Source organism: Hirsutella rhossiliensis, assembly GCF_020360975.1.
Source record: "Hirsutella rhossiliensis strain HR02 chromosome Unknown scaffold00013, whole genome shotgun sequence".
In the NCBI taxonomy this organism is placed as follows: Eukaryota; Fungi; Ascomycota; class Sordariomycetes; order Hypocreales; family Ophiocordycipitaceae; genus Hirsutella; species Hirsutella rhossiliensis.
Genome location: NW_025408679.1, coordinates 1,737,138 through 1,758,338, shown reverse-complemented (window position 1 = coordinate 1,758,338; position 21,201 = coordinate 1,737,138). Strand labels below are relative to the sequence as shown.

At 55.8% G+C, this 21,201-nt stretch overlaps 7 protein-coding genes across 7 annotated transcripts; 3 read left to right on the top strand and 4 right to left on the bottom strand.

The window, feature by feature from the left end:
* Nucleotides 1-297: 297 nt before the first annotated feature.
* On the bottom strand, nt 298-1,733 carry HRG_09731 (centromere DNA-binding protein complex CBF3 subunit; the record flags this gene model as incomplete). The annotated part of the gene is made up of 5 exons (XM_044868202.1): nt 298-439; nt 517-762; nt 970-1,130; nt 1,281-1,514; nt 1,677-1,733. The coding sequence occupies 5 exons, from the start codon at nt 1,731-1,733 to the stop codon at nt 298-300; spliced, it is 840 nt and encodes a 279-aa protein (XP_044716783.1).
* A 1,097-nt stretch (nt 1,734-2,830) lies between these two features.
* Nucleotides 2,831-4,201, top strand: HRG_09730 (centromere DNA-binding protein complex CBF3 subunit; the record flags this gene model as incomplete). Its single annotated transcript, XM_044868201.1, has 4 exons — nt 2,831-2,989; nt 3,040-3,273; nt 3,422-3,582; nt 3,769-4,201. The coding sequence occupies 4 exons, from the start codon at nt 2,831-2,833 to the stop codon at nt 4,199-4,201; spliced, it is 987 nt and encodes a 328-aa protein (XP_044716782.1).
* Nucleotides 4,202-6,062: 1,861 nt separating this feature from the next.
* Nucleotides 6,063-6,731, bottom strand: HRG_09729 (serine hydrolase (FSH1) domain-containing protein; the record flags this gene model as incomplete). Its single annotated transcript, XM_044868200.1, has 1 exon — nt 6,063-6,731. One exon carries the CDS (start codon nt 6,729-6,731, stop codon nt 6,063-6,065), a length of 669 nt encoding a protein of 222 aa, XP_044716781.1.
* Nucleotides 6,732-9,408: 2,677 nt separating this feature from the next.
* Nucleotides 9,409-10,273, bottom strand: HRG_09728 (MULE transposase domain-containing protein; the record flags this gene model as incomplete). Its single annotated transcript, XM_044868199.1, has 3 exons — nt 9,409-9,536; nt 9,596-9,720; nt 9,786-10,273. 3 exons carry the CDS (start codon nt 10,271-10,273, stop codon nt 9,409-9,411), a joined length of 741 nt encoding a protein of 246 aa, XP_044716780.1.
* A 3,713-nt stretch (nt 10,274-13,986) lies between these two features.
* Nucleotides 13,987-14,754, top strand: HRG_09727 (uncharacterized protein; the record flags this gene model as incomplete). Its single annotated transcript, XM_044868198.1, has 1 exon — nt 13,987-14,754. The coding sequence occupies one exon, from the start codon at nt 13,987-13,989 to the stop codon at nt 14,752-14,754; it is 768 nt and encodes a 255-aa protein (XP_044716779.1).
* Nucleotides 14,755-16,631: 1,877 nt separating this feature from the next.
* HRG_09726 (FAD binding domain-containing protein) lies at nt 16,632-18,260 on the bottom strand (the record flags this gene model as incomplete). Its single annotated transcript, XM_044868197.1, has 3 exons — nt 16,632-17,355; nt 17,426-17,740; nt 17,824-18,260. The coding sequence occupies 3 exons, from the start codon at nt 18,258-18,260 to the stop codon at nt 16,632-16,634; spliced, it is 1,476 nt and encodes a 491-aa protein (XP_044716778.1).
* A 551-nt stretch (nt 18,261-18,811) lies between these two features.
* On the top strand, nt 18,812-19,974 carry HRG_09725 (MULE transposase domain-containing protein; the record flags this gene model as incomplete). Its single annotated transcript, XM_044868196.1, has 3 exons — nt 18,812-19,023; nt 19,084-19,823; nt 19,868-19,974. The coding sequence occupies 3 exons, from the start codon at nt 18,812-18,814 to the stop codon at nt 19,972-19,974; spliced, it is 1,059 nt and encodes a 352-aa protein (XP_044716777.1).
* Between the last annotated feature and the right edge of the window lie 1,227 nt (nt 19,975-21,201).

Sequence of the window (21,201 nt, the reverse complement as noted above, 5' to 3'; positions counted from 1 at the left end):
TGGCTCTGTCTTAACCGTGATCGTATCTGTCGCCGTCGGGCTCGTGGCACGGCTATCAACAATGCTCGACTGAGCCGAGACGAATCGGCTTCCATCTCCTCGTCCTCCTGCCCAACGACATCAACCACGGCCGGGGCCGTGGTGGCAGTGGTGGTCGTCGCGGCCGTAACGGAAGTTGAAACCATTCGAAAAAGGGACGACTGGGCTACCGCAAGACGTTCTTCGGTGGCTCGAAGCTGCTCGCTTAGCTCTGTTTTAAGCTGGATCGTCCTTGCTTCGTTCCGCGCGTCGATGGATTTAAGATAGTCCGCGAGGACCGGCATCGCCTGGACTAGGACTGCAAGCTGGCGGACGCTCCTCTTCAAGGACGAAGTCCGATAGCTGGTGCGCGAACGGGGCGTAGGCCGGATGCCGGAAGACCGGGTGGTTCCAAACGGGGCTGCCGGGTATTTCTTCATCAGGACAACGGAATCCTGCAAGACAACCTCCGTAAATAGAAGATGAGGTTCGTCGAACCCATCGCTGCCAGGTCGTTCTCCTGCTCGGTACCGGGACCGAACCGGCCTCGCCAACTGTCCAGCTCGGGCCAGATCATCGAGCAGGACCTCCGGCGGCGTCACGCCGGCACGGCGTATCTCGAAGCATCCGGCCTGCGGCGGGTGCCCGGCCATCGTACGCATGAACTTGCGAGGCAACGAGTTCAGGTAACAGCCGACCATCTGCTCCTGGTTCCAACGACCCGCGCGACGGATCTGGTCTTCGCTAATCCCTTTAGTTCAGCCGTCCTCGCCCCGAGCTGCGGCCGACATGCGTCTTCTTCTGCGACGTGACGCCGGCGTAGGCGAAGGCCTTGACAACCCACTCGCGCTGTGAGTTGTACGAGAAAGCCGCCGTCCGGCCGGTGCCGTTACCCTTGATTAGCCGGATGTCGTACCACGAGGACCGCCTGCTGAAATCGAAACGGCTCACTACCGAGATCCCAACGATACAAGAGGTAGAACGAGGCCACCCAAGATGCAGATTAGCGGGTTCCTATTCCGATACGCGCCGGCGGTCTCGAGGCGGCCGTGCTGGTTCTGCTTGCCGGCTCGTGTCGTAAAGATGAGCGGCATGCACCGGGTCGAGCCCTCCTGGCAAACTCAAAGGTGAATAGGTCTGAGATCTCTGCAGCCCGACGATCGCCGCCACGGGTGAGAAGATAATGGCCAAGAGGAGATCCACGAGGTCCGAAAATGACACTCGGGCGATGTGCCGCTGTGGGCCCACAGCTCGTGGCATACTCGTTCGAACTCGGACTCCGAGTAACCATCGAGCAGAGTATCGCGGCCTTTATCGGCATAGTTCTCCCTGTCTCGTTGGGCGTCCCGGCGCTGTAGGGACTTGAGGTACTCTCGTACGTTGTCCTCGCGCGGCGACGGGTGCGTATTCATTCCGAGGGCCTTCTGCGTCCGGTAAAGATCCGTGATTGCGGTGACATAAGTTCGGACCGACCGCCAGGCCAGGCGGGTCTCGTCCTGCGGAGTATCAGTGGCGGCCTTGCGGCTCCTGACCTTCAAGGCCGACCCGCCACCTCCCCGACGAGGGAGAGGAGGGGCTTCTCCCCTGTGACCGTAGCGCCGTCACAATACTGTTTGTGGCGGCAGAATTGCTCGAATTCCTCTTGCTTCGGTGCGTACGCCGAGGTCGTATTCCTTGCCGAGACTCGTGGATCGCAGAGAGGATCGTCTGCGCATTGGCGCGTAGCTCCGCGTCGTTTATCGCGTTCTGCCGGATGCGTTGGTCCACTCGTACGCTCGACGGCTTTGCGCGACTCCTGCCCCTGCCCCTGCCCGGCCGCTGCTCCTGCGAGCTTCGGCGGGCCGCTTTGTCTTCGCCTTCCGTCGATTTGGCGTCCGGGCCATGGGATATATCGTGACGGGAAGACCAAGGCAAGCCTGCAGTGACCACCAGTCCGGGTTGGAGCGGGGTGGCGCGCGGCGACGAGAGATGCCTATCTAGCGATCACGATGCGCACCGCCTGGTCGGGTCGCCCGCTAAAATTCCAGTGGACAGGGCGCCGTAGCGAACGTGAATAGCGGCTTCTCCATCGAATCAGCGACGCAATCAGGGGGGCACCGATATCTGCGTATATCCACGGCGCGCGCCGTTCGGGTGGGGTGGATATCCGCAGATACGATTGGCCCGCCTGGTCGCTGATTCTCGGATTGCCCCACCCGACCAGATCAGCGGCGCTCAGCAAACCCTCGGATACCTTCGTGAGGCTCGTTGGCCTCGTTGGCTTCGTGGGCCTCGTGGGCTGCGTTGGCCGCGTTGGATATTGGTATCCGAGGGTTTGCTGAGCGCCGCTGATCTGGTCGGGTGGGGCAATCCGAGAATCAGCGACCAGGCGGGCCAATCGTATCTGCGGATATCCACCCCACCCGAACGGCGCGCGCCGTGGATATACGCAGATATCGGTGCCCCCCGCTGATTGCGTCGCTGATTCGATGGAGAAGCCGCTATTCACGTTCGCTACGGCGCCCTGTCCACTGGAATTTTAGCGGGCGACCCGACCAGGCGGTGCGCATCGTGATCGCTAGATAGGCATCTCTCGTCGCGCGCGCCACCCCGCTCCAACCCGGACTGGTGGTCACTGCAGGCTTGCCTTGGTCTTCCCGTCACGATATATCCCATGGCCCGGACGCCAAATCGACGAAGCAGCGAAGGCCCAAGCCGAAGCTCGCAGGAGCAGCGGCCGGGGCAGGGGCAGGGAGTCGCGCAAAGCCGTCGAGCGTACGAGTGGACCAACGCATCCGGCAGAACGCGATAAACGACGCGGAGCTACGCGCCAATGCGCAGACGATCTCTGCGATCCACGAGTCTCGGCCAATACGACCTCGGCGTACGCACCGAAGCAAGAGGAATCGAGCAATTCTGCCGCCACAAACAGTACTGTGACGGCGCTACGGTCACAGAGGAGAAGCTCCTCTTCTCGTCGAGGAGGTGGCCGGTCGGCCCTTGAAGGTCAGGAGCCGCAAGGCCGCCACTGATACTCCGCAGGACGAGACCCGCCTGGCCTGGCGGTCGGTCCGAACTTATGTCACCGCAATCACGGATCTTTACCGGACGCAGAAGGCCCTCGGAATGAATACGCACCCGTCGCCGCGCGAGGACAACGTACGAGAGTACCTCAAGTCCCTACAGCGCCGGGACGCCCAACGAGACAGGGAGAACTATGCCGATAAAGGCCGCGATACTCTGCTCGATGGTTACTCGGAGTCCGAGTTCGAACGAGTATGCCACGAGCTGTGGGCCCACAGCGGCACATCGCCCGAGTGTCATTTTCGGACCTCGTGATCTCCTCTTGGCCATTATCTTTCACCCGTGGCGGCGATCGTCGGGCTGCAGAGATCTCAGACCTATTCACCTTTGAGTTTGCCAGGAGGGCTCGACCCGGTGCATGCCGCTCATCTTTACGACACGAGCCGGCAAGCAGAACCAGCACGGCCGCCTCGAGACCGCCGGCGCGTATCGGAATAGGAACCCGCTAATCTGCATCTTGGGTGGCCTCGTTCTACCTCTTGTATCGTTGGGATCTCGGTAGTGAGCCGTTTCGATTTCAGCAGGCGGTCCTCGTGTTCCGGGTAATCCGGCCGGACGGCGGCTTTCTCGTACAACTCACAGCGCGAGTGGGTTGTCAAGGCCTTCGCCTACGCCGGCGTCACGTCGCAGAAGAAGACGCATGTCGGCCGCAGCTCGGGGCGAGGACGGCTGAACTAAGGGGATTAGCGAAGACCAGATCCGTCGCGCGGGTCGTTGGAACCAGGAGCAGATGGTCGGCTGTTACCTGAACTCGTTGCCTCGCAAGTTCATGCGTACGATGGCCGGGCACCCGCCGCAGGCCGGATGCTTCGAGATACGCCGTGCCGGCGTGACGCCGCCGGAGGTCCTGCTCGATGATCTGGCCCGAGCTGACAGTTGGCGAGGCCGGTTCGGTCCCGGTACCGAGCAGGAGAACGACCTGGCAGCGATGGGTTCGACGAACCTCATCTTCTATTTACGGGAGGTTGTCTTGCAGGATTCCGTTGTCCTGATGAAGAAATACCCCGGCAGCCCCGTTTGGAACCACCCGGTCTTCCGGCATCCGGCCTACGCCCCGTTCGCGCACCAGCTATCGGACTTCGTCCTGAAGAGGAGCGTCCAAGCCAGCTTGCAGTCCTAGTCCAGGCGATGCCGGTCCTCGCGGACTATCTTAAATCCATCGACGCGCGGAACGAAGCAAGGACGATCCAGCTTAAAACAGAGCTAAGCGAGCAGCTTCGAGCCACCGAAGAACGTCTTGCGGTAGCCCAGTCGTCCCTTTTTCGAATGGTTTCAACTTCCGTTACGGCCGCGACGACCACCACTGCCACCACGGCCCCGGCCGTGGTTGATGTCGTTGGGCAGGAGGACGAGGAGATGGAAGCCGATTCGTCTCGGCTCAGTCGAGCATTGTTGATAGCCGTGCCACGAGCCCGACGGCGACAGATACGATCACGGTTAAGACAGAGCCACCGCCACGGTATCAGATGCCGAGCAGTAAAATGGTCGAGGCGCTCTGGAGCGAGTGGACGGTTGGCCTTCGAGGCGGGCCAGCCATTGCCGACCTCGACGGTAGATGGGGAAGCCGGTGGCGCGCCGGGCGACAAAATGAATTGCAGTGGTATTCGTTACGGCTCGAGGTTATAAGGGAGATTCGCAAGGTGGCGAAGGCCCACAGGTGTAGCGAGGAGGCCGCGATGCACATTGTCAACTTACAACAGCAGCAAACCGGCTGCTCGCTGGACTTATTTTGCAAACAGCCCGAGCCAACAGAAAGGCAAAAGTTGTACAACTAAAGAGGTAGAAATACACTATTTTTGTTTCCTCCTCGTAATTTGACGAGCGTCGAGCCTTGAGAGCCCTTCAAGACGCGGCGTTCTGCGCGCGGCCGTCCGGCCGACCGTGGACAAGGGTGGATATTGAAGCCGCTGAGGGCACGGACGCTAAACTGCGGTGTTGTGGCGCTCAGCCGCTGAATCAGCCACCAAAACCCCGCTGTGGATATCCTATTGGTGGTGCATGGTACATCCTGCTAGAGGGCTATAATGTCCCCGACGCCGCCCACCACCAACTCTCCGCCGCACCTTCGTAGGCCTCTTACCAGCAATAAGGGCGCCGGCGGCGACATGACCATGATGTTCTTTGCCCAGCCCGACTGCCCCGTGAGGTTCGCCCACCAGGACGAGCACCGCGTGAGGGGCCTCAACGCCGAGGCCATTGCCCGCGTCCTCCTACCCGCCCCCTCGTGGCTGCTGGCGCTCGACTACGCTCCCCTCCGGGCGGGGGGAGGTGACAACGATGTCTCCCCCCTCTTCTTTAGCTTAAATCTCTCAATCTACGGCGTGCCGGTCGTCAACTCGGATTGGTCTGAACAGTGGTTCTTATGTCCGGCCGCGTCCATCCGTACGCCTCGCCTGGGAGGTCGAGCGCCGCGACGGTCTCGAGGCCGACGTCGGCGAGACTCCTCATACGATGCCCGCCCTCGTCGTCCGCGACCAGGGCTACCAGCCGTAGGCCTCTCTCTCTTTGCGGCCCCTGAGCGTCCTCCCGCGCTCCTTGGCGCCCGGCGGCCACTTCCCCTCGACGCCTCCTGTTGTCTCCTTTCACGGCGTCGTCGCCGGCTCCGCAACAAGAACGACGCTTTCCAAGGCACAAATGAAGTGTATGATTGTAGATACTGTACTGATTGTTCGGTGACTGGTTGACTGTTGGCCAGACTCGCAGCCTTCGGCTGATTGTACGCCTTGCACCACATCCCTGAAGTGCAAGGTGTGACGCAGTATTTTACGGTATTGAACAATTTTGCCCACTAGCTCTCGACTCTCCAGCCAGGAGTTGCCCAGGAAATCCACCTATAATCACTGCGCGAGACGTAACATCTGCTCCGCGACAGGAAAACGTCCTTGGTCTTGATGGGTACGCGGTGTTCACCCTGCCACTGATGATAGTATATGAGCCGGGAATACAGTACCGTTTGGCCAGATGCCGGTGGAACTCCAGCCCTACATCTTTGAGGCCGTGGACATGGACCGTAGGCAGCTGCAGCTTGTCATGGAGATGTAGCCCTTCCCAGCCAGGAGCGTCGTCTTGCAGCAAGGGCGGTATGGCAGAGGGCTGCAGTGGAGGAACAAGTCCTGAGGCATCGGAACATCAGGCATGAGCCAGACCAGCCTGCCACGACCTGCTAGTAAAACAGCAAAGCGAAAGTTTGGCCAGTTCATTACGCTGTTTGTTTTCATCTCAGAGCCACCATCAAGCTGTTGACAACGCAGTTGCTGGTTATAGAGGAGGCTGGCTGCGATCCTGGCAAAGCCCAGAACCCCAACAACCTCGCCAGTTGCGCCGAGATGGTTGTCGGCAATGGTGGCGGTGTTGATGGAGTTCTGGATTAACATAGAAGCTTCGGCGGCATAGAAGTCCTGATCTTCAGTCTCGTCCACCGGCCGGAGCCAGCCGCGAAACGGGCCGCAATTGCTATACACGGCAGTGACGTCGGGACCTGGTCTTGCAGGGAAAGGAGCTGCGAAGACAAAACGGAATTCGCTGCCGAGGTGGTACTTGAAAGCACGGCATTGCATTCGAAAGATGCGAGCGTTGGTGCCACCACCGTGGAGACATAGAATACGCGGAAAGTGGAGGGATGAGTCGCTGCCTTCGGACCCAAGCGCCATTGTGACGGAATGGTGGAATTCAGAGGAAGAGTAGAATTATGGTTTCGTAACGATTGAGGGTTTCGCGAAGCACGTCTCGCGAAGAGAGCAGGGCAGAGGGCATAATATTTTAGGGTGCATGTGTGTTCATTCCTCCTTTCTGTCCTGCTTCTTCCTCTGTGCTCCATCTTCTTCCTTGCGGACTTACTAATGCATAGGCACCCCCTCTCCGCGTCAGCTTGCCACGTCCTCCCAGTTTCACCTCTCCCTACACCTTCAGCTGGCTATCAGGCTTCAGGACCAAGTCTTAGACCCTTCTTCTCGACAGCACGTCTGAGATCTTGAGCTTTGGGTGACCATGAGGGGTATACAGCTAAGGGTCCTGTTAGGGCTAGTCAGAAGTTTGCAGAGAGATTTGAGACAGCATAAGGCAGCCACATAGGCTGTAGGGAGACTGTATATACGAGGCTCAGAAAGCCTATGCAAAGGGGGAGGCTGGGGAACGGAGCCCAGCCCCCTAGTACTTGTACTTACGAAAAGGGGATATAATAGAGTATTGGGGACTAAATCGTCGATTCCCGCGCATGTCAAGTCATATGCGCGAATCGGGACGGATTTAGTCCCCAAGTAGCGAGATCGTCCACCTTTGCAAGCAACATAAGATCGAGCTTTTCCCTACCGCCACATCTTACACATCTACTTCAGCCTCTCGATGTAGGCGTGTTCCGCTCATATAAGCACTGGCACCAGCAAGTCTTATACCGTGAGGTTGCAGATGGAGCCACTGACTTTAAGAAGACTGACTTCCTATTCCACCTTCAAGAGATCCGGAACCGCACGTTCAAAAGGCTACAATTTTAGGGGTGGTTATCCGTACAACACATTTTGGTAAATGTACAAGAGAAAGTGGAGTAAACGTGGCTTGGGTGTACCTAATACATGGCCAAAGGTCGTAGGCATGCAGGCATAGCACTTACACAAGGCCACACAGGCAGAGGTTGCAAGGCCATAACAGCCAGACGTTGTGAAGCCTGCAGAGTGGAGTAATCAAACATACACTCCAGATTTTCAAACATACACTCCCGACCTAAGCCCCATTTGGAAGAAGACCCCGCCACCAAAATTTGGCGCGCGCTTTCCCAACGCCGCTGCCGCGGCTGCCTGCCTAGATATATTGTCGCATATCACGCCCGTGTCAGTTCCTGAAACCTTATGCTCGATCACTGCCACTGCTGCGCCAGGCTTCGCCGCAATGATCGGGGTATATATTGTTGCACGAATGTGTGCATCCAATTCTTTTCCTTTCCTTTGTTCTTTAGATAATTCTCATCAATTGACTGATGCCACAAAGATCAACCGCTGTCACGTGCGAGGTGTGGGACACTATTGTCTGACATATATGGATTCTATCTGCAATTATTACCAACGCCGGAAGATGCATCCCTTAGAGTCATTCAATTGAAGCTATCAATAAGCCCGGCCCGATCGATCTTCCGATATATACAATATGCATATAATGGCGGAAGGTCTTTGCCTACCTCTGTGACTGTGACTGTGACTGTGAGGAAGGATCCGTCCGACGCGGCGGAGGGCGAGGCACGTAAGGAACGAATTTGTGACCGGCCTGCCTGCTAGTTTTGTATGGTGCCGTGTCCTCTGATCCCCTAGCTGCTGGAAATGCTCCGTAGCCGTCTCGTGAGACTGTGCCGGCGGCTGTGCCCACATGAAGCCGTCGTGATGTGCCTGTAACGAGGAGGCGGTTCTTGCCACTGTGACGGCGCCGGCGCCTGTACGTATACAGGCACAATTGGTGTAGGCGGTGGCATCACATAGTATCCCTGTGACGGCGGCGCCGGCTGTGGAAGTGAGGGCATCGTCGTTTGGTATCCCTGTGACACCAGCGGCACCTGTGGAAGTGAGGGCACCTGTGATAACAGCACCGGCGTTGCTGCTGCTTGTGACTTGATGAAATCACCGATCTGCTGGGCAAGATCGTCAACCCGGCTGCTCACGGAAGCAAGTGTATTCGACCTCTTGTTCATGATAGTGGTGCCTGTGCCCTTCCTCTTCTTCTTTGCGTCTCTGGTGGCCGTGATACGAGCTCTGGGTTGGCTCTATGCTCCTCTTGCTCCCAAGCACTAAGGATCCGGCCCGTAGATGCCTCTAGTGGAGGGGATACCTCGCGTCTACTGTTTCCACGCCGGCGAGGCTGGACAACGTCAGGATCGGCTTCGTGGTCTGCATCGATATATTGCTGTTGTTCAGGCTGCTAGTAAATTAGTATAGTACTTATGGCTGGAGCAAGATACTTACAGTCACGCCGTAAACCCGCCAGTGGTTATCAATAAGATGCAATGGTATAAGGGCGGCCGCGTCAGCCTGGATCAAATCGCGGATTGTATGCCGGCAGGGCAGCCCCCATTGCATCGTGAAAGCACCCGTACAAATCGTAGGCATGCCTCGATTATCGGCAAGCTCAGCCAGGCTAGCCTAACTTGCCTGAAGATCTGTTTCATCGGCTGCCAGCCAATTTTTCGGTGCAGTGACTTCATAATCGTCTGCTTGGCCCATTCAACTCTAGCTCTTGCAAACTCGGATTGAAGCTTCTCGCGATGCTTCTTTTGCCGATGGGTAACGAGCCCTCTGATGTGCTCTTGTAGCTGATGGAGGTCAATGAAGCGGTTGCGTAATCGTGACTTCAACTCGTGATGTGTGCTCTCACACGGGAAGTTACCGTAATGTTATAATTTCGGTACTGTTGGATAGCGTAGGTGGAAAACTGGGCACGCCATGGCCAGTAGGTTGTACGGAGGTAATTAACGAGAGCTATAAGAGGAGCTATTTAGTAAAAGGTTAGAGTAGGAGGGTAGTTAGGGCTAGGTTACCTGGCTGATCCGAAAACTCTATACAGAGTAGATCCCACTGATCTCTGCACTCCTCAGCCGTGCGAGCCCTAAAGACTGAAACCCAGGCATCACGGATACCGTCAGCTGTGTGCTCAAAAGTCCGCCTTGGAGCCGGGGGTAGTATGGGTTTCCATCGTCATCTTCACGATCATCTTGTTGCTCAACGCACTGATCTGCCAGTTGTGAGGCATGTTGAATCTGGTAATCAGTGGCACGGTCGATAGGTCGGTCCTCGTCAATGGCATTATCTGCCTGTATAGGGTCGTCGAGAGCGGCTGCTGCAGCGAGGCGAGTCTCCTGTTCTGGCCTATCTCCGCCAATCTCGGTGCCATCGAGGGATCCTTCCCACTTCTTCTTGATGTGAAGGATCACGTTCTTCATCATATGCCAAACGCACACTTGTTGTTGCGTTGATGGGAAGATAGAGTCAAGGGCGTTCTTCAGGGCGGTATCAAAGTCGGTAATCACAACGCCCGGGTCCGGAATATCAGCCTGCCGACCAGCCTCACGCAACTGTGAGAGGATCCATTGGAACGCGCCTTCGTCTTCCTTGGCAGTGAGGCCAAAGCCTACACTGAAGCTCTTGTGTAGCCCTGTTGTGCCAATGATCTGTAGAAGCGGCATGTTAAAGCGGTTGACCTTATACGTATTATCCATGATAAGGAGCTCGGGGTTACGCTTCCAGTCAGCAATACAGTCATCGTATGTCCAGAAAACCTCCAAACCTTCCCATTAGGGCCACGGTCAACTGCATAGTAGCTGATTTCCCCTTTGCTTTAGCATCTTTGAGTACATCGAGGAAGGCTTGTGTAGATGTAGAGGCGCCGTAACGGAAGGCACGAAGTTGCAGCTGGATGAAGTGTATATCAGAATCGGTAATAAGGAGCTCAGGATATTCCTGTCGGATAGCATCCACGATATCCCTGCTCTTGTTATTGACGTTCTTGCTAAGCCCCTCGACGAGGCTATGAAGACGCTCGATGCCGAATTTGCGTTGGCTTCGTTGACGGACGATGGGGTTAGCAATTGGCTCAAATAGAGGTTCGTGGTTATGAGAGCCGTGCTTGATGGTGACTTTGAATGCATTGCAACGTCGGTAGAAGCGGATGTAACAGCGAAAGTCACATCCCGACTTCTTGGATGACGTCTTGTATATACCCTCTGCCTCGTCCCAGGGCCTATACTGACCACTGTATTCACAGCGGATATTGGCTTCCTTGCGCCTAGGCTTGCCGGTATTCTTGCTATTTGCAACGACTACGACGTAGCCAAGGAGCTCTTGCGTAGCTTTGAGTGTTTCAAGCGCCTCATCATACGTATCGAAAGACATCTCCGTGATAGCCTCGGTGCTACTGTTGGTATTGCTTTCGGTCGAATTCATCGGGACGATTGACTAGACGTGACTATTGCGGTAGGCGGCGGCGGCGTTGCTGTTGTGTTGAGTCAAGTGGTGATAGCTTCAATTGTTGATGATTGCGAAAATGCAGATGGCGGCCAAAAGGCAGGTGGCTGGGCGGGTGGGCGGCGGCGATGGTCACGGCAAGCCAGGGCGTTGGGAAAGCGCGCGCCAAATTTTGGTGGCGGGGTCTTCTTCCAAATGGGGCTTAGGTCGGGAGTGTATGTTTGAAAATCAGGAGTGTATGTTTGATTACTCTGCAGAGTGTTGCAAGGCTATACAAGAAGAGGGCACACAAGCAGAGGCCATACAAATCAGGCGGCTTGCAGCCTCACAAGGCTATAGCCTGCCTGCTGCCATGTCGTATTGCGCGAGTAGTCGGGTGATGCGCACGTACTAAGTACCTTCTATACATTTGACTGTGGCGTACTGTGGCGTATAGAGCCAGCCAATAGAAAAAGGTGGCGCCACGCCCCGCCTTTTGTTGTACATTTACCAAAATGTGTTGTACGGATAACCACCCCCCAATTTTATCCGCTTGGGAGAAATGTGGTCTCTTTCCACATAATCCCAGCGCTGACTTCAATTCAAGTAAGTCAAGGTTGAGGGTGTAACTTGATTACTTGAAATGAAATCGCCTGTCAACTTGATTAACTTGAATTGAATTGATATACTTGATATACTTGATATCTGAGGTCAGGTCACATTCAGGCATAGGTATCAACATGCCTCTCGTCGCGAACTAAAGTCTTGAGGGGGAAAAATTGACGGGGTGAAACCCTCCCCGTGCGATGCTCCACTTTATTTGGAGCACTAAAATTCGCCCCACCTAAGTGGGATGCGACACGCCTAGACCCCGATCTGCGCCGAGACACATTGTCTGCAAAAGCAAAAACACGCGCGATTTGCGACTTCTGCTGCGCCCCAAGGATAAGGTTACCACCTGCGACTGGTGCGATGGCTGGAAGCCTTCATCACATACCCTACAGCTTGAGTCGATAAACCTGGAAAAATCTCATTTCAAGTACTCGGGGGGTTGACTAAGGGACTTAGGCCCCCCTCTCCGCGACTTTTCCCGGTCGCTTATCTTTTCCTCGGTCGCCGGCGCCCTCCCAGAGGAGATGCGGGACGAATTTTAGTCCCCTAGTACGAAGGCTGCGATCAAAGAAACTACTCGTGCCCGCCCCACTTTTTCGGATTTCGCTTCGACTCACCCAACTTTAAATCCGAAAAGTGGGGCGGGCACGAGTAAGTAACGAAACATGCACGGACGAATTTCGAAACATGCACGGAGACTTAAACCCCATTTGGAAGAGGGACCCGCCCACCACAATTTGGCGCGCGCCTGGCCGCCTCGTCGCGCCCGCCCTATTACTCGACTATGTACGTGTTGGTGGAACGTTACACATCGGAATAAGAAGGGGTCATACACGAAGGTTCAAGATGCATGTTCTATATCTAAAGGGCAGTCTGAAGAGACTATTTATACAGGAGGTCTTAGGGACTTCTGGGGACCTCCTGAGTAATGGGCTCTACCCACGCATACGTGGCTGTGCCCACGCATAAAATGGGTTGCCTTCCTTACTCAGGAAGTCCTCATGCGTTCCTGCTACATGGGCCAGGAATCCCTTCTCCGGGTCCCTCCCTAACAGGGCTACCCTGGTCCACCGACAGTAACTATTACGAAGAAAGAGGGGAAAGCTACTACATAAAATGCGTGCGGGGCTTCCGAGCCCGATTTTCAAGTCGTACGTACAGGGATTCCTAAGAAAAAGCAATCCCCCTGCCGACACAATACTGTATTAACTCACTAAATTGAGCCGGTCTCAACGTCTGGGAAAGAGGGGGCCCCGCATGTCTCAGCGCCACTAAATTTGTATACGCTACGTACCTAGCTGTCCCCGCCCGAGCCATCCTTAGTCGGCTCGACGCATTTTTCGCCCCATTTCCTATGCCTACATTCTAGCCTCTTTACCTTGGCCCCATTTTTGAAGCTTTTGAAGCCGGCGTTCGCGATGCCTCCCGCAGAGCTAGATCGCAATGTTCGGAACTGACCGGTAAAAACACATGTAAGATCACGTGCATCATCACGTGCAGAACCCGGGTACACCCGGCAGCCAATTTCCTCTTGCTTAGGGAGGAACGAGGCCTCCAACGAGTCCTCAAACACACACGTCATCACATCAATACAACCTCTTTTTGCGGCTTCACACAAGCTGCTGCATCAAGCATTAATCCATCGTGCCATACCCATCTATTTCCTCATTAGGCCTGAGCCGCAGAACCACCATTCTGACAACAGCTAGGTACGTAGCGTATACAAATTTAGTGGCGCTGAGACCGGCTCAATTTAGTGAGTTAATACGGTAGACTTTGCCTGTCGGAATTTCTCGCGAAGGAGAGAGCAAAAGTGGGCATAGAAGTGGATAAGGGGACTTTTCGAAGGTCGAGTATCATATGATCAGATGGTATGCGAGAATGCATGTGTTGATTGCTCTCTCTCCCCCGTTCAAGCAGCCCCTTTTATATCCCTCCAAGCTTCTCCCAAGTTGATATCCCGTTTTCAGGTATAGTATACATTCTATCAGGAAGAGGGCACTTCTTGCCACTTACTGAAGGCCACGTAAGCCATCTACGTCAGCAACATCAGCTCCATCTCCCCGTTCGAATAGCTCTTCTAGCTATGAAATCGATAGTTCAGTCTCTCGAGGTCCCCGAGCCAGTAATAGTTATGCCGGACTCCTCAAAGGGTCCCCGTTCGAATAGGAGATCCTCCGGACCCCTCAGTGGTCTAGGAAGAAGAAACAACAGTCTGCAGACTTCCCTTCTTACCTGGTTTCAAGCTGTATTACCTAGAGAGACCTAGAGACCTCAACTCGTTCGGACCTTCTTCTCGACAGAATTTTCTTCCTACGCTCCTGGCCCTACTACATCCTCTTTCTTCACTAGTATCATATCTCACTATTCTACGACCATGTCAGACATATCTCAACCACATGCACAGTACGACACCCAAAATGAAGTGATGTGGTTCATCTCTGTCCAAAAGGAACCCTCCTGGGATCAGGACCGCTTCCAGCACGAATACCATAATGTTCACGCCAACCTCGCCCGCGTTGGTCACCAGCACAGTGGTCTACCACTCAACTATGTCCAATTTGGCGCCATGGATCTTCAAGACCCCAACAACCTCTGCGGCGACATGGACGACGATCCGTGGGACTTTCTTTCGTGTCTGTACTGGCCAAGCACAAGTGTCGTCTGGAGGAGCTTCCAGGACCCGGTGTACCACGAGTCGGCTGGCAAGCACATCTTCTGCCGCCAAGACCAAAAGGGCATCCTGGCCAAGAGAGTTGGAGCATTGGGCGTTGCGACAGAGAGGTTTGCTGAGCAGGGAAATTTCGCGATCCATGTTTTCCACCGCAGAGCCACGGCGGGCGACAAGGTCAGCGCGGCCTGGGTGGAGGAGCGGATGAAGCTCGCGGAACGCTGGAGCAAGACGAGAAGGGGTCTTGTAAGGCAATACAGCGTGTGGACGGATGTCATGCCTGAAGATACAGATGCTTTCTTCAAGGGTACGCAGTTTACTGGGGGCTCGTGGCGCCAGTATAGGGCGGTTGAACGGTTCGTATTGTTGGATCGAGATGAGGCGGCGAAGTTTTGGGAGGAGAATCGGGGGCTGGTTGTTGATGGCCCTGGCTCGACTAACGTTATAGGAGGCTTGACATCTGTTGTGATTTAATTCGGGGTGGACTACAGAGTATCACGCGATCAGATATTGTCTTCTATCTCTCCCTCCCCGGTTGCCTCCTTTCCCGTCCAAGCAGCCCCTTTTATATCCCTCCAAGCTTCTCCCAAGTTGATATCCCGTTTTCAGGTATAGTATACATTCTATCAGGAAGGGCACTTCTTGCCACTTAGTGAAGGCCACGTAAGTCATCTACGTCAGCAACATCAGCTCCATCTCCCCGATCGAATAGCTCTTCTAGCTATGAGATCGATAGTTCAGTCTCTCGAGGTCCCCGAGCCAGTAATAGTTATGCCGGACTCCTCAAAGGGTCCCCGTTCGAATAGGAGATCCTCCGGACCCCTCAGTGGTCTAGGAAGAAGAAACAACAGTCTGCAGACTTCCCTTCTTACCTGGTTTCAAGCTGTATTACCTAGAGACCTAGAGACCTCAACTCGTTCGGACCGTCTTCTCGACAGCAAAAGACGTGCTAGGCTAGAGAAGACTAGATACATAGAATATCCCGAGTACCTGGACTAAGGACCGTGTGTAGCACCTAACCACTCCATCTAGCAATTCTGAGGCTCTGAGGCCGGTCGGAAATTCAGGGCCCTTCCCGTCAGCGGGTTCCAGGCACGGCAGTTAAGCCGTAATAGTAGTCAGTCTTTGGCCGAGGCCGGGTGACTGAAAGCCCACGAAGTCATGGGCCGGCCGCAAGCCCCCTCGAGGAGGGCCTACGGGCAGAAAGAAAAGAAAAGAAAAGGAAGCAGAGAGTGTAGCAATGTTAATCGGGGGTTCGCCCCGATGGCGATTGTCTTCTCCCGCAGGAGCGTTCGATCCAGGACCACTTCGTGGTCATGACAGTCGGCGAAGTCCCCGTGCCTGCTCCTCGTAGCAAGCAGGTGGTGGAGGTGTTGTCGATTGGTGTGCAGCTCCGGGGGACACCCGGGTGAGGCCTTGAGCTCTAGGCTCTTGTAGCTCCTCGGGGCCCCCGCGGCCCACCAGTCCAGAGGAAGTCGTGGCCGCTGGGCGGCAGAAAGGGCCGCAAGGCGGCAAGTTCGGAGCCGCGAGACGGCAGAAGGAGGCAGAGCCGCAAGGCGGCAGAAGGCGAGGCCAGCCAGTAAAGGCGGCAGAGGGTGCGAGGCAGCGCGAGGCGTGCCAGGAAGGGCGAGAAGAAGTCGGGCCGCGAGGCGGCAGAAGAGGTCGGGGCCGCGAGGCGGCAGAAGTCGAGGCCAGCCAGTAAAGGCGGCAGAAGTAGGCGATGCCGCGAGGCGGCAGAAGGCGAGGCAGCGCGAGGCATGCCGTTATTCGAGACCAGCTTCCCAAGAGGAGACGAACTCTCCAAAGTCTGCCTTTTGGTGCTTGCTAGAGCCCCGTTAGGGCTAGAGAGGCAGAAGCATGGTCGGGTGACCTGAAAATAATTATCCACTAACAGGCTGCTAACAGCCCGCAGAAGAGAAGAATTTTTTACAGGGGAGAGTTGCCAGCTTGGCTGGTAGTAGTAGTAGTAGTAGTATTGATTACCGTCTGGGACATCCCTATAAGGGCAAAAGACGTGCTAGGCTAGGTATAGTACAAGATGAGGGTGCTCGCCGGAAACCCGTCGCGCCTTCCTTACTTCTACCCCTATCTAGCAATTCTTGGACTCTGTGGCCGCTCGGATTCTCAGGTCCCTTCCCCCGTCAGCGGGTTCCGGGCACGGCGGTAAAGCCGTAATATTAGTCAGTCTTCGGTCAGAGCCGGGTGACTGAGAAAGCCCACGCAGTCAGCTGGGCCGTAGGCCCACGGGGAGCCTACGGGCAGAAAACATAGAAAAGAGCCAGCTTGGCTGGTGAAGGCTTGCCGGAATCCAGAAAAGTGGGACGGGCACGAGTACCTAGTCCGTTCCTCAACTATGCCGACATGAAGCCTGAGAAGTACGCCTCGAGTCCGCGCCATGTGGCGGCATGCTCGCTCTTCAGTGTTGCGGTAAATCCGATGATGCCGTCGGGCCGCGTGACCACCAGAATGCTCTCGCGCTTGGCGGGCCATTCTCCGTCGACGCCGAGCGAGTGGGCGACATCGGCTTCCACGTCGACAAAGACCACCGTGTTCGCGGGGGCATTGGATATGAGCTTACGGAACCCGGACGGAACCACAACGCGGATGGCAAACAGTAACTTGACGGGACGCGGGCGCATGTCGGCGTCCCCATTGTCGGTGCCTTGCGCCAGCTCTACCGGCGACAGAACGATATTGTCCGTCCCGCACGGCAGCAAGCGTAGCGCGGCCGAGAGCGATGCCAGCGACGCAGCCAGCGCAATATCGGTCGGAGCAGCGAACACGAACATGCCGAAGAAGGCGTCGGAGCCTGCAAGCAGCTGCAAGCTGGTGCGCCGCCAGGATAGTGCGTCGCGAAGCGTCCCGTACGGCAGCCGTCGACCGACCTGCACCATCTCGTTCATGCTGGGAATGCGCGGCGTGCCCGACACTGTGCTCGCAGCAATGAGCGGCGACCCGGCGGAATAACGATACATCAGGTCGGAATTCTCCAGCTGGCGCCGGTTTATCCACGACTTTGGGATAAGCGGCAGTGAATACGCGCGGATCCGCAGCGAGCCACGACGCGTTCCAGTTCTGTCGAGTTAGCGCTCCCGAGTATCCGATGATATGTTCAGCGATCGGGCGGCGCTCCGTCGCGAAGGACTGGGCAAGCACAGCGTGATCGCCGACGCCGTGACAGAGCAGCGCCAGTTTCCACGCGAGGTTGTGGGCGTCCTGCAGACCCGTGTTCATGCCACGGCCACCCATTGGCGAATGGCAGTGCGCTGCGTCACCAGCGATAAACACACGCCCGTGCCCATCGTTGTATCGCTCGGCCATGCGCTCGTGGATCACGTACGTGGTGACCCGGTCGACCTGTTTGAACCGGATAGAGAACTGCGGCTCGACGCGTGCTCTGACCATGTTGAGAAGCTCCTCAGCTTCAATCGGCGCGCCGTCGGGAACCAAGCCGTCGATCCTGACAGTGACGCGATGCTTGCCGTTACCAAGAGGACAATCATCAACGCCCCGACGTTATTCCAAACGATGCTGGGTTCTGACATGTGCGGTATGCTTGTCTCGACGGCTACGTCGGCGTGTGCATGGCGTATGCCAGTGGATTTGCCAAGGAACTTCCAGCCCATCTGCTTGCGGACTGTGCTGTGCGTGCCGTCGCAGCCGACGAGAAACTTGGCCCGGACGGTGAGCTCTTCATCACCGGCTTCCTTTGTGGGCTCGGACGTGCTGGCCCTTGACTGCGCGAACCACTTGTACACTTTTGCATTGGCCTTTCGTAACAGCGTTGCAGTAACGCCCGAGTCATTAACGGAAAACGACAGCAGCTCGGTGCTGCGCTCAACAGACACGCCGCCAACGCGCTGCAACTCTGTGGTCATGACCTGCTCGAATACAGGCTGGATAAGCACTCCAGCATAATTGAACTTGGAAGGCAGGGCACTGAAACGGTTCTGCATGCGAATGCGGCCAAACCCGATCATATTGAAATGGGATGCGCGTGTCATAAATGGACGAAATACGGGAAGGAGACCAGTCTGTTCGAATATCTCCTGCGTCCGCGGCGTAAAGGCAACAGCGCGGGTGTGGGGCGATATTTCGGGGCTTCGGTCGATGATGCGGCATGGGACGCCGAGTCGGCGTAGGTTATATGCAAGATGGAGTCCGGTTGGGCCGGCGCCCCACAATGAGGATATCTGTGTGCTCCATGTCAGAAACGAGGGTTTCTGTCACCTTCCTACGCAACAGAGAGCCAGTCATAGGATTGCCTAAATAGGCAATTGTAGAGAGGTTCAATTGATTGATGATCATAAAGATGATGGAAGATTTAAGGGAAATGTCCGAGTACAAATATGCCGGCGTTATATGCACAACAGGTTACGCTATGTGCACAGCAAAAAGTGGAGTAGTGTGGCTTGGTGGCGCAGGAGCGCCGATACCGCAAATTTGAGCGAAGTACGTATCGCATCTTAGTGCGATTTTTGCCCTCAAAACACCACGTGTTGCAACCGGCGTCGCTTCCACCGCCAGTATTATGGAGTCGGTTTATTACCGCGAATTCGATACCAAAGAGGCTGCCCAAGCTGCCTGTCACGCCGTCGCCAAGGCCCAAGGCTTCGCCTTAGTCATACGATCGGGGAGGGCCAGCGCCTGCTATATGACTTGCTCAAAGGCAGGCGAGTATCGCGATAACACTGACCCGGGCGCCCACAAGACGAAAAGCCGGCCTAATCAGTCTACGCAGAGGTCAGGATGCCCTTCCGCCTAACCGTTAAGAAGCGCCGTACTAGTGGCGCCTGGACCCAGTGCCGTCTCCTCCTCACGCGACCACGACCACCCTTTTACGCCTGCTGTCACGCACAGTGGTTATCGCGCAGAGCTCATCGCCGAGCATCACGGTCATATCGTTCGCCTCTATAATACTGGTCTCAAGCCGTTCCAAATTGCTACCCACCTGCGCGGCCTAGCCCTCATCAAGAACCCCGACCTTAAGTTCATAACGGGGCAGCATATCCGCAACGCTATTGCTGCCTACCGCGTCAGGGAGCTCGCTGGCCGCACGCCCCTTCAATTCCTCTACGATCAGCTCAAGGACTTATCCCTCGGCTTCTTCTTCCGCGATACACGCGACCAGGAAGGGCGGCTGACCGACCTCTTCATCGCACCGCGCACCGGCATTGAGCTTTGGCGGCGTTTTCCAAATATTCTCCTTTTGGACTGCACGTACAAGACCAATAGGTTCAAGATGCCTCTTCTCAATACGTGTGGATCAACCTCAGAAAAGACCTTCTCTGTAGCCTCTGTCTTCCTTAGCGGAGAGGCAGAGCCGCAATACCGCTGGGCGCTGCAATGCCTACTTGACCTAGCAGCAGAGGAAGGCATTCCATTGCCTCGGGTCATAGTCACTGACCGTGAGCTTGCCCTCATGAATGCCCTTGTTTCCTTCTCAGAGCTTGCACCAGTAATTCACTTATTATGCCGCTGGCATATCAACAAGAACGTTCTTGCCCAAAGCAAGCAGTACTTTCCTAAGGCAACAAAGGACGGCAACCGCGTTATCCTTGCCCCACATTCACGGCCTTCCTGAAAGAGTGGAACGAGCTCATCAACGCGCCTGATGAAGCTACATACGATATACGACTTCAGGCGTTCACGGCTCAGACCATCACCCAAAGGCGGCAGTGGATTATGCGGTAAATACATGGCTCAAGCTCTGGAAGGATAAAATTGTGTTATATTGCGTTGACCGTCACCGTCATCTTGGCCATACGACGACGTCTATCGTTGAGGGCATGCATGCCACGATGAAGAAGTTCCTATGGTCGTCGACAGGTGATTTGACCTCCGTTTTGCAGCGTTTCCAAGCCTTCTGGGAGCATCAGTCAGACGAGATCCTCAATTTACAGCAGGCGGCTATACATAAGGTATCAACTTCACCCTTCAGCCGATCTTTGCGAAAATCCGGCCAAATCTCTCTTCCTGGGCGGTACGGAAAATAGGGATCGAATTCCGTGCTGTGGGCAGAAACGTTGCTACAGATGACCGGGCACAGCAGCCGCCGCCTGGCAGTTGTGATCCTCTCCATCACTGTAGCTTTAAGTCCAGCCTTGGCTTGCCATGCCGTCACGATATCTTCAAGCGGCTCAAGGATGCCCGTGGCGCCGGCGTTGGTGCCCGTGGCGCTATTCCTTTCGAAATGACCGACGTTGACGAGTTCTGGCATCGCGAGCGGCAGCTTCGGGGCTCGAGCCCTAACGACGCTCCACTCGATCCACTACCCGTACGCGGTAAAGGCCGGCCAAAGGGCTCATCCAACCTCGAGAAAGATGCCTGCAGCACAAGGCGTAAACCCTCTGCACATGAGATCGTTGAGAGGATCGAGCGTGCCGAGGCTATAAGGCCACCGCTGTCAACAGCGCCGGCGGCACTCACAAGCACGAAAAAACACGAGGCTGACAGCAAGGCTGGCGGCAAAGGCAGGGGCAGGGGCAGCAGCACCGCTGTTAACGCCGCCGATGTGACGAGGCAGGCGTTGGAATACATTTACGCTAATGGCGACTCATACGAGCCAGGCACAGAGATGCCACGGGCATATCAGCGGCACCGCACGCCTGACTCTGACAATGAGCTTGCCGGCGCAGGCGAGACGCAGGGCACAATTCACTGTTATCAGGCCACGCAGCAGGCTACGCAGTGGAATACGCAGCGGATTACGATGCCTTCAACCCATCGCGGTCACAAAGAAGAGGATACAAAGGATGAAGATGACCCCCTAGCCGATTTTGATATGATGGACGAGGAGATGGAGGAAGAGGAGTGTTTAAGGAGGAATTACATAAGGAAGGCCTCTTATAGCTACCGTCATTGCCATCGCCTTTTAATTGACGAAAGGACGCTCCGTACGACTCTAAGAATGTGCCTCTA